Here is a 17,363-nt window from a genome sequence, read left to right as displayed (position 1 = left end):
GGCAGCGCGCATGAGCCGAGCCAGACCCCGGCGTCACGGCCGAGCACGCAGGCGCAGGGCAAGCGCACAGCTTCCCCTCGCTCTTCGGGAGGCACGCGTGCGCCTTGCGCTGCCTCACCCGCGTCTGCGCCGTGTTGTCAGTCGGAGGTGGGAGAGTTCTTCGGTGTTGCGGGCTGGTCCTTCGGGGACGGCTATCGGGGCGTTTTGCGGCCCCTGTGGATTTCACATCACTTCAATAAATTAAATGTAGAAGCCAATAGCATGAGTCGGTGTCGTTCTTCTTGGCTGTTTTCGCGGTGGCTCTGGGGTCTGCCGAGGCGCGGGGCTGCTGCTTGCCTGGAGCTTTGTGTCATACAACACCGCGGGACGCTAAAAAACGCGTAGGAGAGGAGTTAAATTAGAAGCTCGTGGGAAACGGGGACAAACGCGTTGTAACTCGCAGCCTGGCAGCTGCGTTTGTGTAGGGGTTGCCATAGCAGCTGCGGGCAGTGCCAGAAAGGCTGCGAGCACTGAGACCGAGCAGGGAGCTCGGCAGGACGCAGCCCGGCGCGGGGGGATCGGCGGAGGTGGGATTGGCGGGGCGAAACGTTTCTTCTCAGAATAGAGCGGTGAGGCAGTGGCACGGGATGCACAGGGAGGTGGGGGGGTCACCGTCCTTGGACGTGTTCGGGAGCCGTGTGGATGTGGCACTGAGGGACGTGGTCAGTGGGCATGGCGGGGATGGGTTGGACTGCAAGATCTTAGAGGTCTTTTCGAGCCTTAACCACTCTGTGATTCTGTGATGGTACAACAGGGATGCACGTACTGACAGTGTGATTGGTTGTTAACAGTTTCGCGTTATAGAGTCATTTTCTGTTTTGTTGATTTAGGTCAATTGTTGAGTGGCGGTGGAGATGGAGGAGGCTGTGGGAGATGAGGCTGAGCTCACGGGGAGAGATGAGCTGCGCTCCTCTCCTGATCTCCCTGCGCAGCAGGAGTCAGCGCAACTGGGGAGAATGCGGCTCTCATCCAAAACTGACACTGAACTCTGTCCGCCTCTCATTGCTCTAAAAAAGGGTAAGAGAGAGAGCAATGGTAATTACTGTGGAGAAGAGAAGGCTCGGCTGAGACCTCATTGTGGCTTTTCAATATCTGAAAGGAGTGTATAAACAGGAGTGAGAATGACCGTTGATGAGAGTGGATAGTGATAGGACAAGGGAGAATGGTTTTAAACTGAGACAGGGGAGGTTTAGGTTAGATATTAGAAGGAAGTTTTTCACACAGAGAGTGGTGACACACTGGAACAGGTTGCCCAAGGAGGCTGTGGATGCCCCATCCCTGGAGGCATTCAAGGCCAGGCTGGATGTGGCTCTGGGCAGCCTGGTCTGCCTGTTGGTGACCCTGCAAACAGCAGGGGGTTGAAATTCGATGATCTATGAAGTACTTTTCAACCCAGGCCATTCTATGATTCTATTATACTTCCTGTTTACCCTACAGGGGAAAAAAATCCAGGAACAATATGAGCAACAGATAATTTAGTGAAGTATTTAAATGTTTATCAGTTGTTCACATACGCTGAGTGATACATGCACTTAGGAATGTCCCAGCGTAGGAACCACAACATACACTTTTCAGCTTTATGAATAAGTACATATAAGTACATGCACATGCATATATTTATAGGTCCAAATATAGTGCTAATTCCAATCTCTTAACACAGTTCCTAGTGTTGAATCATAGTAATGCGATTAGAACAATTTTTCTGGAATTAAAATTAGTAGTATAGTATACAGTATGGCATATAGCATGATATCTCTTTTCTCAAAAATATTAGCAGTGATAATAGATTGAATAGCTCAAAGATTATTGAGCATGGCTCCTCAAGGACATCACCATCTCCTTCAGCATTCCTGGCTGTAACCCGTGGTCTTAGATATGTCCATTTTGCTTAAGGACTCTCTAACCTCATCCTCTTATACCAGACCAGGGAATACTTAAGCAAACTGAACAAAAGCGAGTCCATGGGCTCTGGTAGGATGGACTCACAAACACTGAGGGAGCTGACTGATGTCTAGTGTGGATTCAGAAAGGGAAAGATATACCTGCCCAACTTGATAATCTACCCTGAAATGACTGGCTTGTTAGCTGAGGAGAACACAGTGCATTTTGTCTATCTTTTCTTCTGTATGAAGAAACTATTTAAAACATAGAACTCGACAAAAAAATAAATAATGTGACTCGCTGTAATGTTATTTTACTTAGTATCAAGAAAACATTAATATTCTTACTTGTCACTGAAATTACTTTTAATATTCTAATTATCATTTCTAGGAGAAAAAAATGGATTTGCTAAATTTTAGATTAAATAAAAATTAGAAATCTTCAGAAGCTCTAAAGGAGGCTTAGACAATCAACAAAAGATGTTTACGCTAATAACAGATGTCTTGTTTTTATTGCAAACATTAGCAGTCTTTATTCTTCAGATGTTCATGGGTACAAGCTGTTAACTGTCTGCAGGTAGCAAGTTTGCCAGACAGAGCCTGACAATCTGAGTTTAGATAGAGGAGGAATAATAGGATGAGAATAGCAGGTGTGAAAAGCGATAATATTTCAATCTGTGATTTTTCCAGATCAGGTTTCTTCAAGCTAGTACCTTAAATTATTGGGCTTGTTTGTTATAAGCCCTTCCCCTATCAGTAGGTATTCTAAGTATTCTTTGCAATTGATAAAAGCAATTAGAAGATATTCCCCTAACAGTTTCTAAAGGTTTTTACTAAAACTCATGTATTCTACATTGCTTCTTTTTCCCTAGGCACGGAAAGTAAGTATCGTAGACTTGGAGGGGTCCTAAAGACAAAGAGCACTGAACTACAATCTGCTGTCACAGGATCATCTTGGGCTTCTGTTCTTCCGGCAAGTGTATTCATTCTAATAGAGGTGGTGACTCAGCTGCCTTTTGCCTGTTAAATTTTCTTCTGTACAACTTGCTCTTGAAATTGTCATTGACAAAGTTAGACAAAGTTTGGTCTGATACTAGATGGTACAGAGTTCTCTTAATCTATTGACTATAAGGAAGTAGAAACACTCAAAAGCATATAGCGTTAGGCTGTTTACTTTCTATGCCCTCCATCTGTGTTATTGGGCTTTTGTTTCATAGTATTTTTCATCATCTCTTTTCTTTGCCGAGATGAAGATTTATATTAGTTAAGAATATTTGAATAATGTCATATCTGTAGCACCTCAATATCTCATGTTACTTTAAATGGACTGGCTTAATTTGTGAAGGGAGTTGAGTCCTTTCCATCCATAGCTCTGAGCAGGCTTCTTTAACTAAAATAATTCAGATTATATTAATTCTTTCTGGATCCAGTCAAGGTCTGGCACAAATGTTAGTTTATTTTATGCTGCATCAAAATGAGTTTCTCCCATAAGTTGTGAATCAGAGGTAAAATATATTTTAAAAAGTGGTAGGTTTTATTTTCTTTTATTTATTTATTTTTTTCCCCTGCAACACTGCAGAACACTGTGTTTTCCTTCTCTTGTGCTCCTCCACCTCAGACACCAAGGCGGCATATATTAAATTAAGTTTGGTCATCTTATACTTTTGGTGAAACAGCACAGAAGAAATTACATTTAGAATTTGGCTTCTAGTATCCTTACTAAGACATAAATAAGAAAAAAACTGCAACCAGAGAAAGTAAAAGCTATATTGCTGTAATGCTTATAAAGATTTAACAACTATAAGCATGTAAATCCTTGTTATCTCTAATAATTTTATGTTACATAATGTGGGAATTTTTTGGCTTTGTTGAATTACATTTGACCTGGGGGAAAGAGAAACTGAATACTGCCTCAAGAAAGGCATACACAAGAGATCCAGCTGTTAACATGGGGCCCAGAGATTATAAGAGACTGACATATAAGACAGGGATCTGTACAGGAGAAGAAGGAACTCTGAGTCAGAAACAGTGGGTCTTATAGAAACATGAGAATGGTACTGACCAACAGCTGCTGATATTTGGGTGGGTTTTTTTGGTGTTTTTTTTTTTTTTGGTTGGTTTTGTTTGTGTGTTTGTTTGATTGATTACAAACAATTCTGTTCTAAAAAAGGATTGTTAAACTGCAGTTCCTAATTGAGAGTACTGGCAAGATGAAGAAATTTATCATTGTTTTTCTCCATTAAAAATTGTGAGTTACAAGAACACTCTAGGTGTTCCAGGCACTTGCATTATTGGGAGCTATGTGCAAAGAGGAATGCTTAGCCTGGTGACTTTTTGACCCAAATCTTTTCTTCTCTGTACAGCTTCTGAAGATTAACTGTTGACTTAAAAATATTAGTTAACATATTTAGTCTGTTCACATTGTTATGAAGACTTTAAAAAACCTTTTGTCTACATAACTTTTCTTCTTTACCACTTTTCTACTTCCTCTATATAACTTGCATATTAAACATCAATTGTTTATTTGTTTCAGTGGTAGCTGATTCTATAGTGGATTTGTTTTATTTTCTTTTCCACTGAGATAATAACTTGATACTGTATGTTAAAATGCCGAGAGGGTAGTAATGGGTCTGGTCCCAGATCTGGAGTATGGACGTTTAGAAGTTTGAAAGCTAGATTCATAAAGCTGAGATTTGAAATAAGAGCCATTACAGTGTCAGGATCCATATCTGATCCTGAGGTCCTGCTCTGAAGTTTCTATGGTAAGTGCTTTATGCTGGGAAGTAATTTTGAACTAACAAGTTAATTATTAGTGATTTTTAATAAGTAATACTGATTTTTATTTTTGCTTTCTTTTCCTTTGATACAATCTTTTCACAGTCTTGCTTGAAGTAGTTATGAAAACACCTTAAAGATTAACAATAAAAAATACAATCCTTAAATGCAATATAAAATAACTGTGGGGAAAAATGATCTCTCTGTAACAAACTTTTATTTTCTAGACAATTGGTAAGAAAAGTATAGTACTTTCCAGTGAAACTAGGAAAGAGCTAGCTAAGCAAGCTAAAGTCACCAAAGAGGAGAGAAGAGCTCAGATAGATGAAAGACACAAGTATTTGATATCAAAGTTATCAGATGGAATAGACTTAAGTGAGCAGCAAGTGGAGGAGGCCATTATTTCTGATGACAAGGTAAATATTTATTATCATTAAATTATTGGTATTAAATACCTTTCCAAATTTTCCAGTTCTTTGAAATCGCTTCACAATTAATGCTGTTGTAATTTTGTTTTTAGTTTCAACTTATAGAACAATTCTTTGCTCCTAACGGACTTAAAAAGTTACTGTTCTTTTACCAAGATGTTTTGCAGGTATGTTTCTATTATCACTTCTGCAGAAGTAGCTTTTTGTTGGTTTTTTTTTTTTTTTGAAATTACGTAACTGTAGCAAAATTCAAGAAATCTTAGCAAACTTTTAGCAACTTTTTTTTTCTTTATGCCAAAGAAAATGGAAAAGAACCTGAATCTCATTCTTCAGACACTACCATCTTGACTTGCATGGAAACAGGAGAATGCCCTGTGGCATTGTTTGATGCTGTTCTTATTTACATAAAAAGTAACATAAAAATGGACAATAAAATATTAATCCAGTCTTCAAGAAATAAATAAAAAAAAAACAACAAAAAGCAACACATAGTTGAGGTCAAGTATCCACAGAATTCAGAGTTTAAAAGGACTAGATGGGCTGACATAAGTATTATAGGAATGGGGAACTGTCAGAGTAAGAATCTCTTTGTCCAACTCCATTATGGTCAAAGCACGGATTCAAGAGGGAGAAAAATTTCTTTCTAGATTAAGGTTTCTTCATATTCTGGTCTGTTTCATGCTTCAGAGAAGAATGTTAAGCTTGGAAAATGATAAATAAAAATATAGTGGTTGTGGTCCCAAAGCTGTATTTCTCTTCCTTTCCATTTTGAGGAGCCTGTTTATAAAAACCAAAATCATATATTCAACTTCCACTGAGCACGTGATATGAGAAGGTGCCAAATGATCTTGAAATTTCCTAATGTGACTGAGCTCCCTGAACTGCTGAAGTCCTACCACAATTCTTTCTGGTTATGTCACTGAGGAACTATGCTATGATGGACTAATGGGTGAAGATGGTATTTTAGGCTTGTTGGGGAGAAAAACTGATGGTTAGTGCTTGATTCTCTTGAGTGCAAGAAGGAATTACACATTCATTGTAAGCTATATTTCTGAATATTACTGGAATTGCTTAGAGACTTTGCAAAGCACAGAATCAGCTCAGCTGTAAAAACAGTTTTTCCTTTCACTGGGACTGCATATGCACGTTTCTGGGGTGAACACGTTCTTCTGACTTGAGTCAAGATGAAACTAAGATCTTGAAAGTGTTTTCCGTAACTGACAAGGCAGAAATAAATGTCCAACTTGGCTTAAATGAAATTTTTCATTTCTGCATTTAATAGGTGGGTTTTTTTTTATTTTTTTTATTTTTGAGACTGTGCATAGTGGTAAGAAAATATGATTTGGTGTGGAAGGTGATGTATGTCATACCTCACATAATTTGGTCCAGCAGGAACTGAAAGTTTGACTTTTTAGGAAGAGTTCTCTCTTCGAACTTGGAAGAGAGGTGTTCATAAGCCTTTTCCACATAATTTTCTCTTCTATTCTTGAAGGGTTTCACAAATGATTTTCTGTTTATGTCTATGTCAGAAAATGAGTAGGAAGGAAGAGTAGAAGGAAGTAGGTCTTGATCAGGCTTACATGTTTTTGTTGCTTCAGAGAGAGGAGGTTGTAATGAAGAGGGATGTCTCAGTGGAGGGGAGTGAGAGACAAGACTTCTCTGAAAGAAAGTTTTTCAGGGTGATACATGATTAGAGATATGGGCATAGAACAAAATTTATCCATGTTGTTGGCAGGATCCAACTGATGGAGTTCCTTTAAAACCTTGCTCACAGTTGGACTTTGCAGACTAGTCACATGACTCTTTCTGTGAGACATCTAGTTTGCTTCCATGGAGGAAATTGCTCCATTAAGCACTTCATATTCACTTGCATTACATATTTTCTGATTTTTTTTCATTATTCTTCAATTTTTTTTCTGAAATAACAAGATAAGGAAACTGTTTACTGGGTACAGTCAAATTAATTAATTGGCTTATTTCCCAAATAAATCCAACTTCACAATTTCTACCTGGATATTACTGATTCACAATGTGCTTAGTTGTTATTCACATATTCAAATATGATAAATGTATGTCTATAAGGGTAGTTTTTATTGTATTAACCTTGTATTTATAATTCAATTGCTAGCAAACACCAAATGCTTCACTGAGGTCAGATGGATCAACCAACAGTTTCCTTCAGAAGAAGTTATTTCTTACCACAGGTTCTACAGAGGTATGGTTGAAGAATTTCTTAGTTGACTTTTGCAAAGGAAAATGTAAAGGAAGAAAAGAGCACTGTAACAGTTGTGTAGTGTTGAAGCAACTTTTTATAAATCACGTTTAGTATTCAAGAACTTAGTCCACGTTCTCCCCATGTTTCTTGAACCGAGATTGGAATTTAACGGTAGTGAATCTGATCTGAAAAGAAGTGGAGATTGGTGGATTTTGCTGTCTGATAAGAGAGAAAGTCAAATAAAACCTTGCTAAAAATTGTAGGTCTCAACATTTTTGTTGACCTGTTTAACGTGGCATCTCACATTTTCAGTGTTGTTGTTTTATTTCCTTCTATTTGTGCTATGGCAGTGGTTCTCTCAGACAATGGTGTTATCCCTTTATCGTAATAGAACATAATAACACTACCCATTACTCCAAAAATATATTTATTAATTCCTTTATTTAATTCTAGTTCTTATACCTACATCCTTATGTAATGTTGAAGTATTATTCAGGAGTGTCATTAAGATTTCTAATTTATTTTCTTTCTGTTGATTTCTTCTGGGGGCAATTAGGTGTACCATCTACAATTTTCTTTGAATAAGGCATTGAAATGATTTTTTGGTTTTGTCTTCCCATTGTGCTTACACTGACATTGTTAACGTGTTTGTTATAAAAGACAGCTGCAGAATTCTTTCCTGCTTTCAGAGGATTAGGGAGAGAAGTGTCTGGAGAATGGGAAAGTATGAAAGCATTACTCTCTGGTATTGCTGTGTGAGAGCTTCTTTGCCATTTTTCACAGGAAGTGAAGAATAAAAAAATAATCATGAGATGTGGATGAATTTTTCTATTTTTGAAGCAAACTATCATCAAGAGAACTTTGTCAGTACTGCACTCTGGAAGCCTGGAGAGTTTTCATTGCTTAACCATTAAAAGGATAATTAAAATAATAAAAAATGAAAATAAGAAATGGCTTGGATTTTTTTCCAATTCATGAATAGATTGAAAATGACTAGATTTTAAGCTTCAGTGGCACTAAATTTCTACTTGAGATTTCTTACTGAAAAATAGAATATTTGGCCAAAGTTGATATTTTCCTGCACAAAATTATATTTTCATGAGTTCTCTTTTTCCAGTAGAAAGCATTTGATGTTCTGTTTGGACATGCCCATACTGTCCAGCATGATGGTACTGTGTACAAGCAGTTCAATGTACAACAAAGAATAATACACATTACATTGTTCAACTGAATTGTATTTGTTGTAAACAGGACTATTTGTTCTTTTGAACAATTTGTGAGCTGCGTCAATTGGAAAGGTCTTTTCTAAATTTTTTTAGTTATTTTAATTAATAGATTAAAAATAAGCGTGGTTTGCAGAACTGATCTGAAACTTACATTACTGCAGTCCATTAAAAAAAAAAAGAATGAAAATTTGTGTCTAAAATATTTGAATCAGAAGTTTTGAATAATCTTTCAGTTAGTTAAAAAAAAAAGAAGATGCTTTTAAGATGATTCATTCTGGTCGGTCTAAGTATATATGAAATGAATTCTAAATATTTGAAAGCTGAGTATATATTTAGTTTTCTTCACTGAACTTATGTCAACAGAATCAAAAAAAGGATTAGACAGTATTGTGGATAGGTCCATAAATGGATGCTAAAATGACTAGACAGGAACATGTTATCCAGCAGCTCTCAGACATGTATTGCAGGTGGTGAGGTAATGTGAATGTGATGGAACAGAGCACAGAAAGTAGCCTAGCTCACAAGCTTTCCCTAAACTGCATTTTCACGTCAGAGATGTGATATTGGACTGCTCAGTCCAGATGGGTGTTTCTGATATGCTTAAATATCTTACAATGTTCACTACTTTTTTCAGTAATATATACTAAATTTTGTTTTCAACGTGTTATTAAGTAGATTACTTTTACTGTAAATGTGTATTCTTTTTATCTTTATGTATTTTGTGCTTTTCACAGAACTTTACAGGAATCTGTGCGTTTTTCCTAAGGATGTCAGATAAAGTTATAACTACATCAAATGTTTGCCAGGTCAGTCAAAAATCTTGCAGTGCACTTAAAATTCTTAAACCTTTACTGGAATCAGAAAAGGAAGTGGGGAGTGTTTTCATGAAAATGCTTAGCTGTGTTTTTAACAAAAGTTTTTTTTCATCAAAAATATATTTGTGAGTAAGTAATGTTCTAATAATTACAAAAGTAGCTATCTGCAATATTATTAAAAACAAAAATTTAATAACAAAAATTCATTATTAATGTACCATGAAAAATAAATTTAGTAGAGGCAAGGGATATAGTCCTTGATGCATAGATTTTCTGATAATGAATGAACCTGAATTTTGGACATGCTGTATTTAAATAGCTCTGTCTTCTAAAATATTTAAAATAATGTTCATCCTTGAAATTAAAGCAATGATTTTCTGTTCCTAAGAGCTTTATTGGGGTATAACAAAAGTACCAGAACAACCTTTTATTGCTTTCAGAGATACCCATGTTTGCATAGGAAATACTTGCTGTAGTTTTTCGTGAAGGAGGTCCATCCGTTTTGCCCAAGGAGGTTGTGGATGCATCCCTGGAGGCATTCAAGGCCAGGCTGGATGTGGCTCTGGGCAGCCTGGTCTGCTGGTTGGCGACCCTGCACATAGCAGGAGGTTAAAACTGGATGATCATTATTGTTCTTTTCAACCCAGGCCATTCTATAATTCTAAAAGGTAGACACGAAAGAGGAAAATGTAATAACCCTGAAATTATCTTTTCAAAAATATTCATGCACTCTTTTTAGTAATACAGATATTTTCTTTTTATTCTTCACTAATAGGCTAACGTGTTCTATTTGAGCAAGGAAAAGTAGTAACAAATGTTCTTCACTTACGGTCATGGAAATTAGTACTTCAGTTCCTGACTGTGTGCTTTATAGCAGTAGTTTTACAAATACCTGATCCAGAAGTGCTGGAGTAGTTTATAAGGTTCCTATTGTCTGGCTCCATCAGTCCTACTTCAGTTGGGTACCTGTCCAAATGGTTGTTTGAATTCAGTTAATTGCCTTGGTGTCTTCTCTCTGGTTTTCTTGTGGTCACCTTTTTTTGGCAGGGGCTGTCAAACTTGATTCTGCAGGTAAGGCAATATTTTCAGATGGCACAGAAGGTAAAACAACTGTACTTTTAAGTCAGACAGTCTTCACACTGATGAAGCTTGGGGCTCAGACTGGTTTAGCAAATTTTGGTTTGTCCTGCAGAGCTGTGTAGAGATATTTGGAAAGGGAATCTCAAAATCACAGAAATAGAAGGATTTCCCTCTCCTATTTCTCTTGAGAAATAGCTGAATCTTTTGTTTCAAATCCTCTCCAGAAATTAATTTGCACTTGCCATTCCAAAAACACTTAAGAATTGCTGTCTTTGCACAGGAAAAAGTTGGGAGTAGAAGCTTCCAAATCACTACTGAATACTCTCTCCAGATCAGTGAAGCTTTCATTATGATGAAGCCAAAAAAATTCAGTGTATGTGCAGTTCAGAAGTTATGAATGCGGCTCCCTTTCTGCTAACAAGAAATACACACAGAGCCATAATAGCTAGACAGTATGGGTGGTAAAGAGCACATGGTCCGGGCTCAGAATTATATACATTTATAGGCAAAATGGCAGTAACAGAATAGCCAGCTAGCCCATATATGAGTAACACTGGAAGGCATGCAGTTTTTAGACGCTTGTGATAGATGGATGCTGTTCCTCTACTGGAAAAATATAGACATAAAATTGTCTTACGATTAATGTATTGATATTAAGTGGTTAATCTTAACTGATTACTGAAGTATATTTGCTACAATATGAGACAGATTTTTCTGGTGGGTATGGCAAGTCCTAGAATTTCCAGCTGAATTTTAATCAATAGTAAAAGCAAATTCTGTATCGGGGGGCAGTGTCCTCATGAAATGTAGGAAGTTATGAGCTATATCTGTATTGAATTTTACTGAAATAGTATAATGTAAAAGTTTTACATACATTTTATTACCTTCTGCTTCTTCCCAAAGGAGGTGAATTTTGGCATCTTCGATTGTTCTAATGGAAATATCCTTCAGGGTCTGGAATTGTTCCTGTCCCAGATCATGATACCAGCGCTTAAATCCCAACAGGTAATCAAATAGATAGTTTTTTGTTTTTCTCAAGAACTTTTGGAATTAAGGTAAGTGACTGTTGTACGTTGCGCATCTGATGAACAAAAAGCTGGCCATAAAAATATGCAAGTCTAATATAGGCCTTTATGACAGTCATGCAATTTGTATTTAAGTGTTTCAAATTCATATAGTTATTGCTTATTTTCAAGTAATATCAGCAGTTGCAATGCTCATGACAAAGAAGAAAATGGCATAACAGTCATTCCATTCCATTCCATTCTAAGGCAAAACTGTGATGATTTAATTCTAACTGTATTAAGCTTGGTTTGAAAGAAGTTCCAAGTCCTTCTGATAAAACTAAAGATCTGTCCATAGTTTTATTCTAGAGTGTAGACAGGAGGTGCTGTCGTGGCTGGGTTATCCAGCATCGTTTAGTTGTCCTTTGTTTAGTGGAGCTTGCAAAGCATCACAGTTGGTTCTGTTTCTTCTAGAAGTACATGTTCAGAAGTAAAAAATGTAATAAACCTCAGAGTCTTCTGAGAATGGTAGTGTCAAATCCTATTAGTTTATGCTCGCATTTTCTCAAAACTCGGAGTAATAAAGGAGATTAGAATCTATTTTCTCTGTTTGGAAGTTGCCAAATCAGAGTGGGGAAAAAACAATAAAGAAAATTGAGTGTGAGAACATGGAGGTGTCTTACTTTTTGGGAGCCTCATGCTAATTTCTGTCTTCTTATCTGGTTTAACTCATCAGGTGGCTCAGCAGCACAGTCATTTGTTCACTCCCCTCCTTTCCAGTGGGATGGAGGAGAGAATTGAAAAGAAAACAAAGTAGAACTCATGGCTTGAGATAAATTTACTAAATTTACTATTTACTAAGATAGAGAAAAACAAAAGGATAATGATTATGACAAATACATGTATATGTATGTATGTTATGCACATGTAAATTGCTCAGCCAGTCCCCTGAGCAGTGGAAGAGAGTGAAATGAACTCCTACCCTGTTCAAAACTCCTTTCACGTAGTTTCATATGGTATGGACTATCCCTTTGGCCAATTTAAGTCAGTTGTCCCAGTTCTGCTCCCTCCGTGCTCCTTGGGCCCTTCACTGTGAGTGGCCTTGGCTCTTGGCAACACTGCTTAACAGAAACGTCAGTGTGTTATGAACATTGTTTTTCTCCTAAAACCAAAACATAGCATCATACCAGACACTCTGAAAAAAATGATTCCATCCTACTTAAGATGTTATCTAACAGAATAATTAAATCAATGCACACTTTGAAATGTTTATGCCATAGTATTGATGAGCACGTTTAGAGAGCTTTACTGATAAACTTTAATATACTGCCAAAAATAAGAAATAGCTTTCTAATAAATAAATAATTTAAGGAGCATAAGAATGCATGATCCTTATTTTACTTTTTCTTTTTTTATTTCTTTTCTTTTTCTTTCATTACTTGTTAAACAAATAGCACTGGGGAGCTGTGAAAGAAGGTCTGAAGAGCAGCCAGATACAAGATTTTCTATATTCCGTCGATAGATTTGTGGATACCTTGTCATCATCAAGACAGAATCTGGAAGATAGAATTCAGCTTGCAGAAGTGGATATTGATACTTATATCAGTAATTTACAGAACCCATCTGACTACATAACTGCAGGTAAATAATTCCTACAGCAATGCGAGCACTTGGATAGTGATGCTATTCCTAAGAAAATAAATGTTATGTCATTAGTAAACATTTATTTTGAAGAATTAATTCAGCTTCCATGACCTATATACATTTTTCTGGTGACTCTTGTCAGATTTAATACTGTCTAATCACAAAATCATCAATTCTGTCCTTTAGTTCATTTATCTTAATTAGGAAGTTCCTTGCCAGATCACGTAGACACTGGCCTCCATCCTTCCTGATTTGCTGGCTAAGTAATTGCCAAGTGAAGACTGGTGTATATTCTTTGCTTTCTTTGACACTGGGGAAATCTTATCCACTATTAAATCCAAGGACTGTGAGTCAAAAAAAGACATACACACACACACACACACACACATACACACACACACACACGCACGGACACATGTATATATAAATACGTAAGAAAATGGGTGGTTATATCTCTTTGAACAGTAACCTTCCACCATTTCTTATCACTGCAAGGAATTTCAGAGTGAAGTCACACCAAACTACTCAATACTTCTACCTTGTATTAGCCTAGGTAGACTAACTTCCAGAAGAGAACTGATGGCTCTTAAAAAGAGGTAAGACATATATATGTGCATCTTGTTATAATCTTAATCTTTTCCTGTTGTTGGCAGTGATTTGAATATACTCAGTTTACATGGAGTCTTAGCCAAAAACATTTCATCTCTGTAGTTAAAAACGTAGTTTAAGACTTTTTGGAACTCATGAGACTGTGCTCTTTTTTGATTTTGAAGGCAGTAACACAGAGATCACTGAGAAACTTGAAGAGGTGTTAATGATTTGGATCAAACAGATCAGACAAGTGTTAGTGGAGAGTGAGCAAATGAGAAGGGAAGCTGATGACATTGGTCCATCTGCAGAGCTGGAACATTGGAAGTCAAGAATGTCATTATTTAATAGGTTAAGAAAGAAGCTTTATTTATTTATTTTTTAATTATAAATAAATAAACTCTAATTCCAAGAGAGATTTAAGTGTGTTTCCTTCTTCAAAGCCTTTTAGATGACATAAAGAGTTCAAGAGTAAAGAAAACTATAAGTATTCTTCAGGCTGCAAGATCGAAGACATTAAAGCAGTGGAAAGAGTTGGTAATTACTATGTTTTAATAAAAGTTTTTTAAAACTAATTCAGTACTGCATTTGTTATACACTGAGAAGTGAGTACACAATGCTAAGAATAGTTGTGTGTTTATGTTCTTTTTATACTGTGGTTTGTTGAAATACGTAACACCAATGATCCTGAAGTTAAATAGATAACTTGAAAGGAAGTCAGACTTAAAGACACTGAGTGGAATAGTGCAAAACTAAAGCAACACAGAAATACAACAATACTTTGTCTCTCCAGCTGTACCCTATGCAGTTCAACAGTTGTGATGTCTGAAAGTTTATCATATTGTTTCTAGAATTATTGAAAACAGGCTGCTTCTTGTAGCATAACTACTTCTTCAGAGGAGCGGATACCTGTTATCTAAAATTAGCAGTCAAAATTGTAGACAGGCCAGAAAACAAATTGTAAGCAGTGAACAGACAATTTGACACCTGAAAACGCCAGGATGTAGATCTTCTACTCTTTATAAAGGTATTCTCCTGTTTTGGAAATAGTTTAGGAAAATAGTCATATCTCATTTGCCCTAACAAGTGCTTATTAAAAAGAGATGCTTGAGATGGAAGCGCCCTGATATATTCTAGAGAACTTGTCAGTTCTTCGTTCTGTAGAACCGGTAATTTAAAAAACAGTAGTACCACGTTAAAATCATTCTAGACAATTCTAAAAATTAAATTGGATTATCAAAGCTGTGCTATTGTGCCATCATCAAGTTTTGGAATTGCAGCATGAATTGTAAAAGTACAAGAACCTCTTCTCTAAATTTTAACAGTATTCTTTTCTTCTTTTTTTTTCCCCTTCAGGATGGTAGTATAACGATTGCTGCCAATGAAGCTAAAGACAATGTGAGATATCTGTATACACTGGATAAATTTTTTGCTCTACTGTCCAAGGCTTCTCCTGTAAGTAGTACTCTAAATAAAAACAGTTAACATGAAATTTAGACAAGAAAAGGCTTTTGCCAATGAAAGAAAATATCTTTTTGTTCAGTATTTACCTCTTATGCTTACTGGGTAGTAGAGAACTTTACTTCTATGGCATTTGTGAATTAACACATTTTGAATAAGCCAGAGGTAATATTAGTTTTTTGTACAGAAAGTTGTTGTCATTTCAGAAGATAACTGAAAGGTGTGAGAAAACAAGCAATAGTTCATGTTTTCTACTGCTGTTATTCTGCAGATAGTCACTCTTTTACCTGGATTTGACTTTTAGATGCAGTAATCTTTTATACCTGTTTTAGGGCAGTCATTTTCTCTTGTGATGGTTTCTTAATATTCCTAATATATCTGACTTGTTGATTTTCTGTGGAATCTTTCTGTGGGACAGAGAACTCTATGGTTCAGTATGCTCAGTAAAATACAGATTACTATTGCCTTTCCTTCTCCTTTCAGATTTCTTTATGTACAGATGTAGGCAAAATGAGCAAAGACCAGCTTTCTTCTTGAACTTTCTTCAGCAGGCCAACTTTTTTGTACCAGCATACAACTTTTTTCCTCAGGTAGCTTACTTTTTGCAAATCAGACTACAACGCCTTCATGTACTGGAGATCATGTTCAAAAAGAGTGCAGCCTCTGTTTTTCCTCTAGAAAATCCAGCTCTGGAAGAAAGCCTGTTCATATATGCTTAGCCAATTCCCCACTCTTTTCTTTGGACAGAGTACATTAGGATTCTGTGTGTGACTTAGATGTTTCAATTCATACTGATGTCTACAAAAACAATCAAAAGATGTTTATTACTGATAAAAGTATTCCCAGAGTGATGACATTATTAGTTATGTTTTTAGGAAATTTGAATTATTGTCTTTCTCATTTTTTCCTGATATAGGTTACAATGGTGGAACAGATACCCAGTTTAATGAATGCAGTCTGTATGATCTATTGTACATCACCACACTACAACACATCAGAGCGCATGACATCTCTTCTTCTTAAAATCACTAATCAAATGATTAACACATGCAAGACGTATCTACGTGAAGGTGTTTCTAAAATCTGGGATCTGGACAGGTGACAATTTTAATAATTTCATCTTCATTTGTTAAAACTAAAAGTAAAGTCACAGATGAGGCATCAAAATTATTAAAAGGTAAATTTAATAGCTGCTGGTTTTCCTACCAGGCCCTCATTCCCATGTTAATTTTAAGCTTGTGACTACTCATTTTATGTAGAATTAAGTATTCTGCCAAATCATACTTACTATGTGTTGTGAAAAACTTGTTGCTGAAATGCATGTAATGTATATCAGTATACAATATTCAATATATTGTCCCAGTGGCTTTTTTGGACCAAGCCGTACTTTAGCTGTTAGAACTTGGAGCTGAGATTCTTCAGAAATAAACTCCAAGAACAGACTGGCAAAGTTCCACCTGAGATTTGTGTTTTGCCTTCAGTGAACAGTAAAGTCAGTTTGAGAAAGGGGATAATACATACCGGGATCATAATTACAATTCAGCTCTGGAATGAGATATGTGAGTGACAGAATGTCATTCAGTCTTGTATTTACTGTGTATCTATGGATAGTGTTACATGGGCAAGAACATGAGGAGTACTGATGTTGCCAAAGAGGCACTTTAAATTAAGAAGGATAGATATACAATAAGCTTGCTATTTACATATGTTCTGAGACTAATTTTGTACTTCCTTTCTGTTGTGGTTGGAAGAACTATTAGTATAGCAAAACCCCTGCATTAGACGAAATATTAAGCATGTATTAAACCACAGAAAAGGGTAAAAATGAACATGACATTTCAAGTTAGCAGCTAGAAAAGTAATGATTAAAACTATCTCTGAAAACTCAATCAAGATTATGGTTACGGAGGTGAGAAGAAAAAGATGTTACAAACTTCATCAACGCATAGGTAGTCAAGATGTATGTACTTGTGTAGCCAACTCAAAGAAGACACTAAGGTAACAGGCTGGGAGACAAAAAATAAATCTGACAGAAAACATTTGGTTTCCTTCTGTATTTTATTGTGGGTAAAGGGCAGTTTTCAGAAACTGCCTACAATCAATTAAGTATTTATAATTTTGTATTCTTATTTTGCCACCTGACTGAAATATTCTGTTTTAATTTGTGCTCCTGTACAGCTCCCTCATGATTATTTTATCTTTCATGCT

The 17,363-nt window shown here is 36.3% G+C and overlaps 2 protein-coding genes across 2 annotated transcripts in view; both read left to right on the top strand.

Annotated features, from left to right (window-relative positions):
• The window catches only part of LOC104910206 (dynein heavy chain 5, axonemal-like), a 20,056-nt gene extending 19,672 nt beyond the window's left edge, over nt 1-384 (top strand). The window contains exon 20 of the mRNA XM_031552744.1: nt 6-384. Within this exon, the coding sequence (XP_031408604.1) occupies nt 6-384 (379 nt within the window). The remainder of the gene's footprint in view (nt 1-5) is intronic.
• On the top strand, nt 7-16,257 carry LOC104910205 (dynein heavy chain 5, axonemal-like). Its single transcript, XM_031552742.1, has 12 exons — nt 7-608; nt 870-1,056; nt 2,792-5,110; nt 5,215-5,289; nt 7,251-7,337; nt 9,298-9,369; nt 11,362-11,463; nt 12,917-13,103; nt 13,880-14,045; nt 14,138-14,231; nt 15,051-15,149; nt 16,072-16,257. Exons 6-12 carry the CDS (start codon nt 9,331-9,333, stop codon nt 16,255-16,257), a joined length of 873 nt encoding a protein of 290 aa, XP_031408602.1. The 5' UTR covers nt 7-608; nt 870-1,056; nt 2,792-5,110; nt 5,215-5,289; nt 7,251-7,337; nt 9,298-9,330.
• The last annotated feature ends 1,106 nt before the right edge of the window (nt 16,258-17,363 follow it).

The sequence above is a fragment of the Meleagris gallopavo genome, chromosome 3 (genome assembly GCF_000146605.3).
Source record: "Meleagris gallopavo isolate NT-WF06-2002-E0010 breed Aviagen turkey brand Nicholas breeding stock chromosome 3, Turkey_5.1, whole genome shotgun sequence".
NCBI classification, from domain to species: Eukaryota; Metazoa; Chordata; class Aves; order Galliformes; family Phasianidae; genus Meleagris; species Meleagris gallopavo.
Note: the sequence above shows the minus strand (reverse complement) of the source record. Positions and strands in the feature narration are given on the sequence as shown.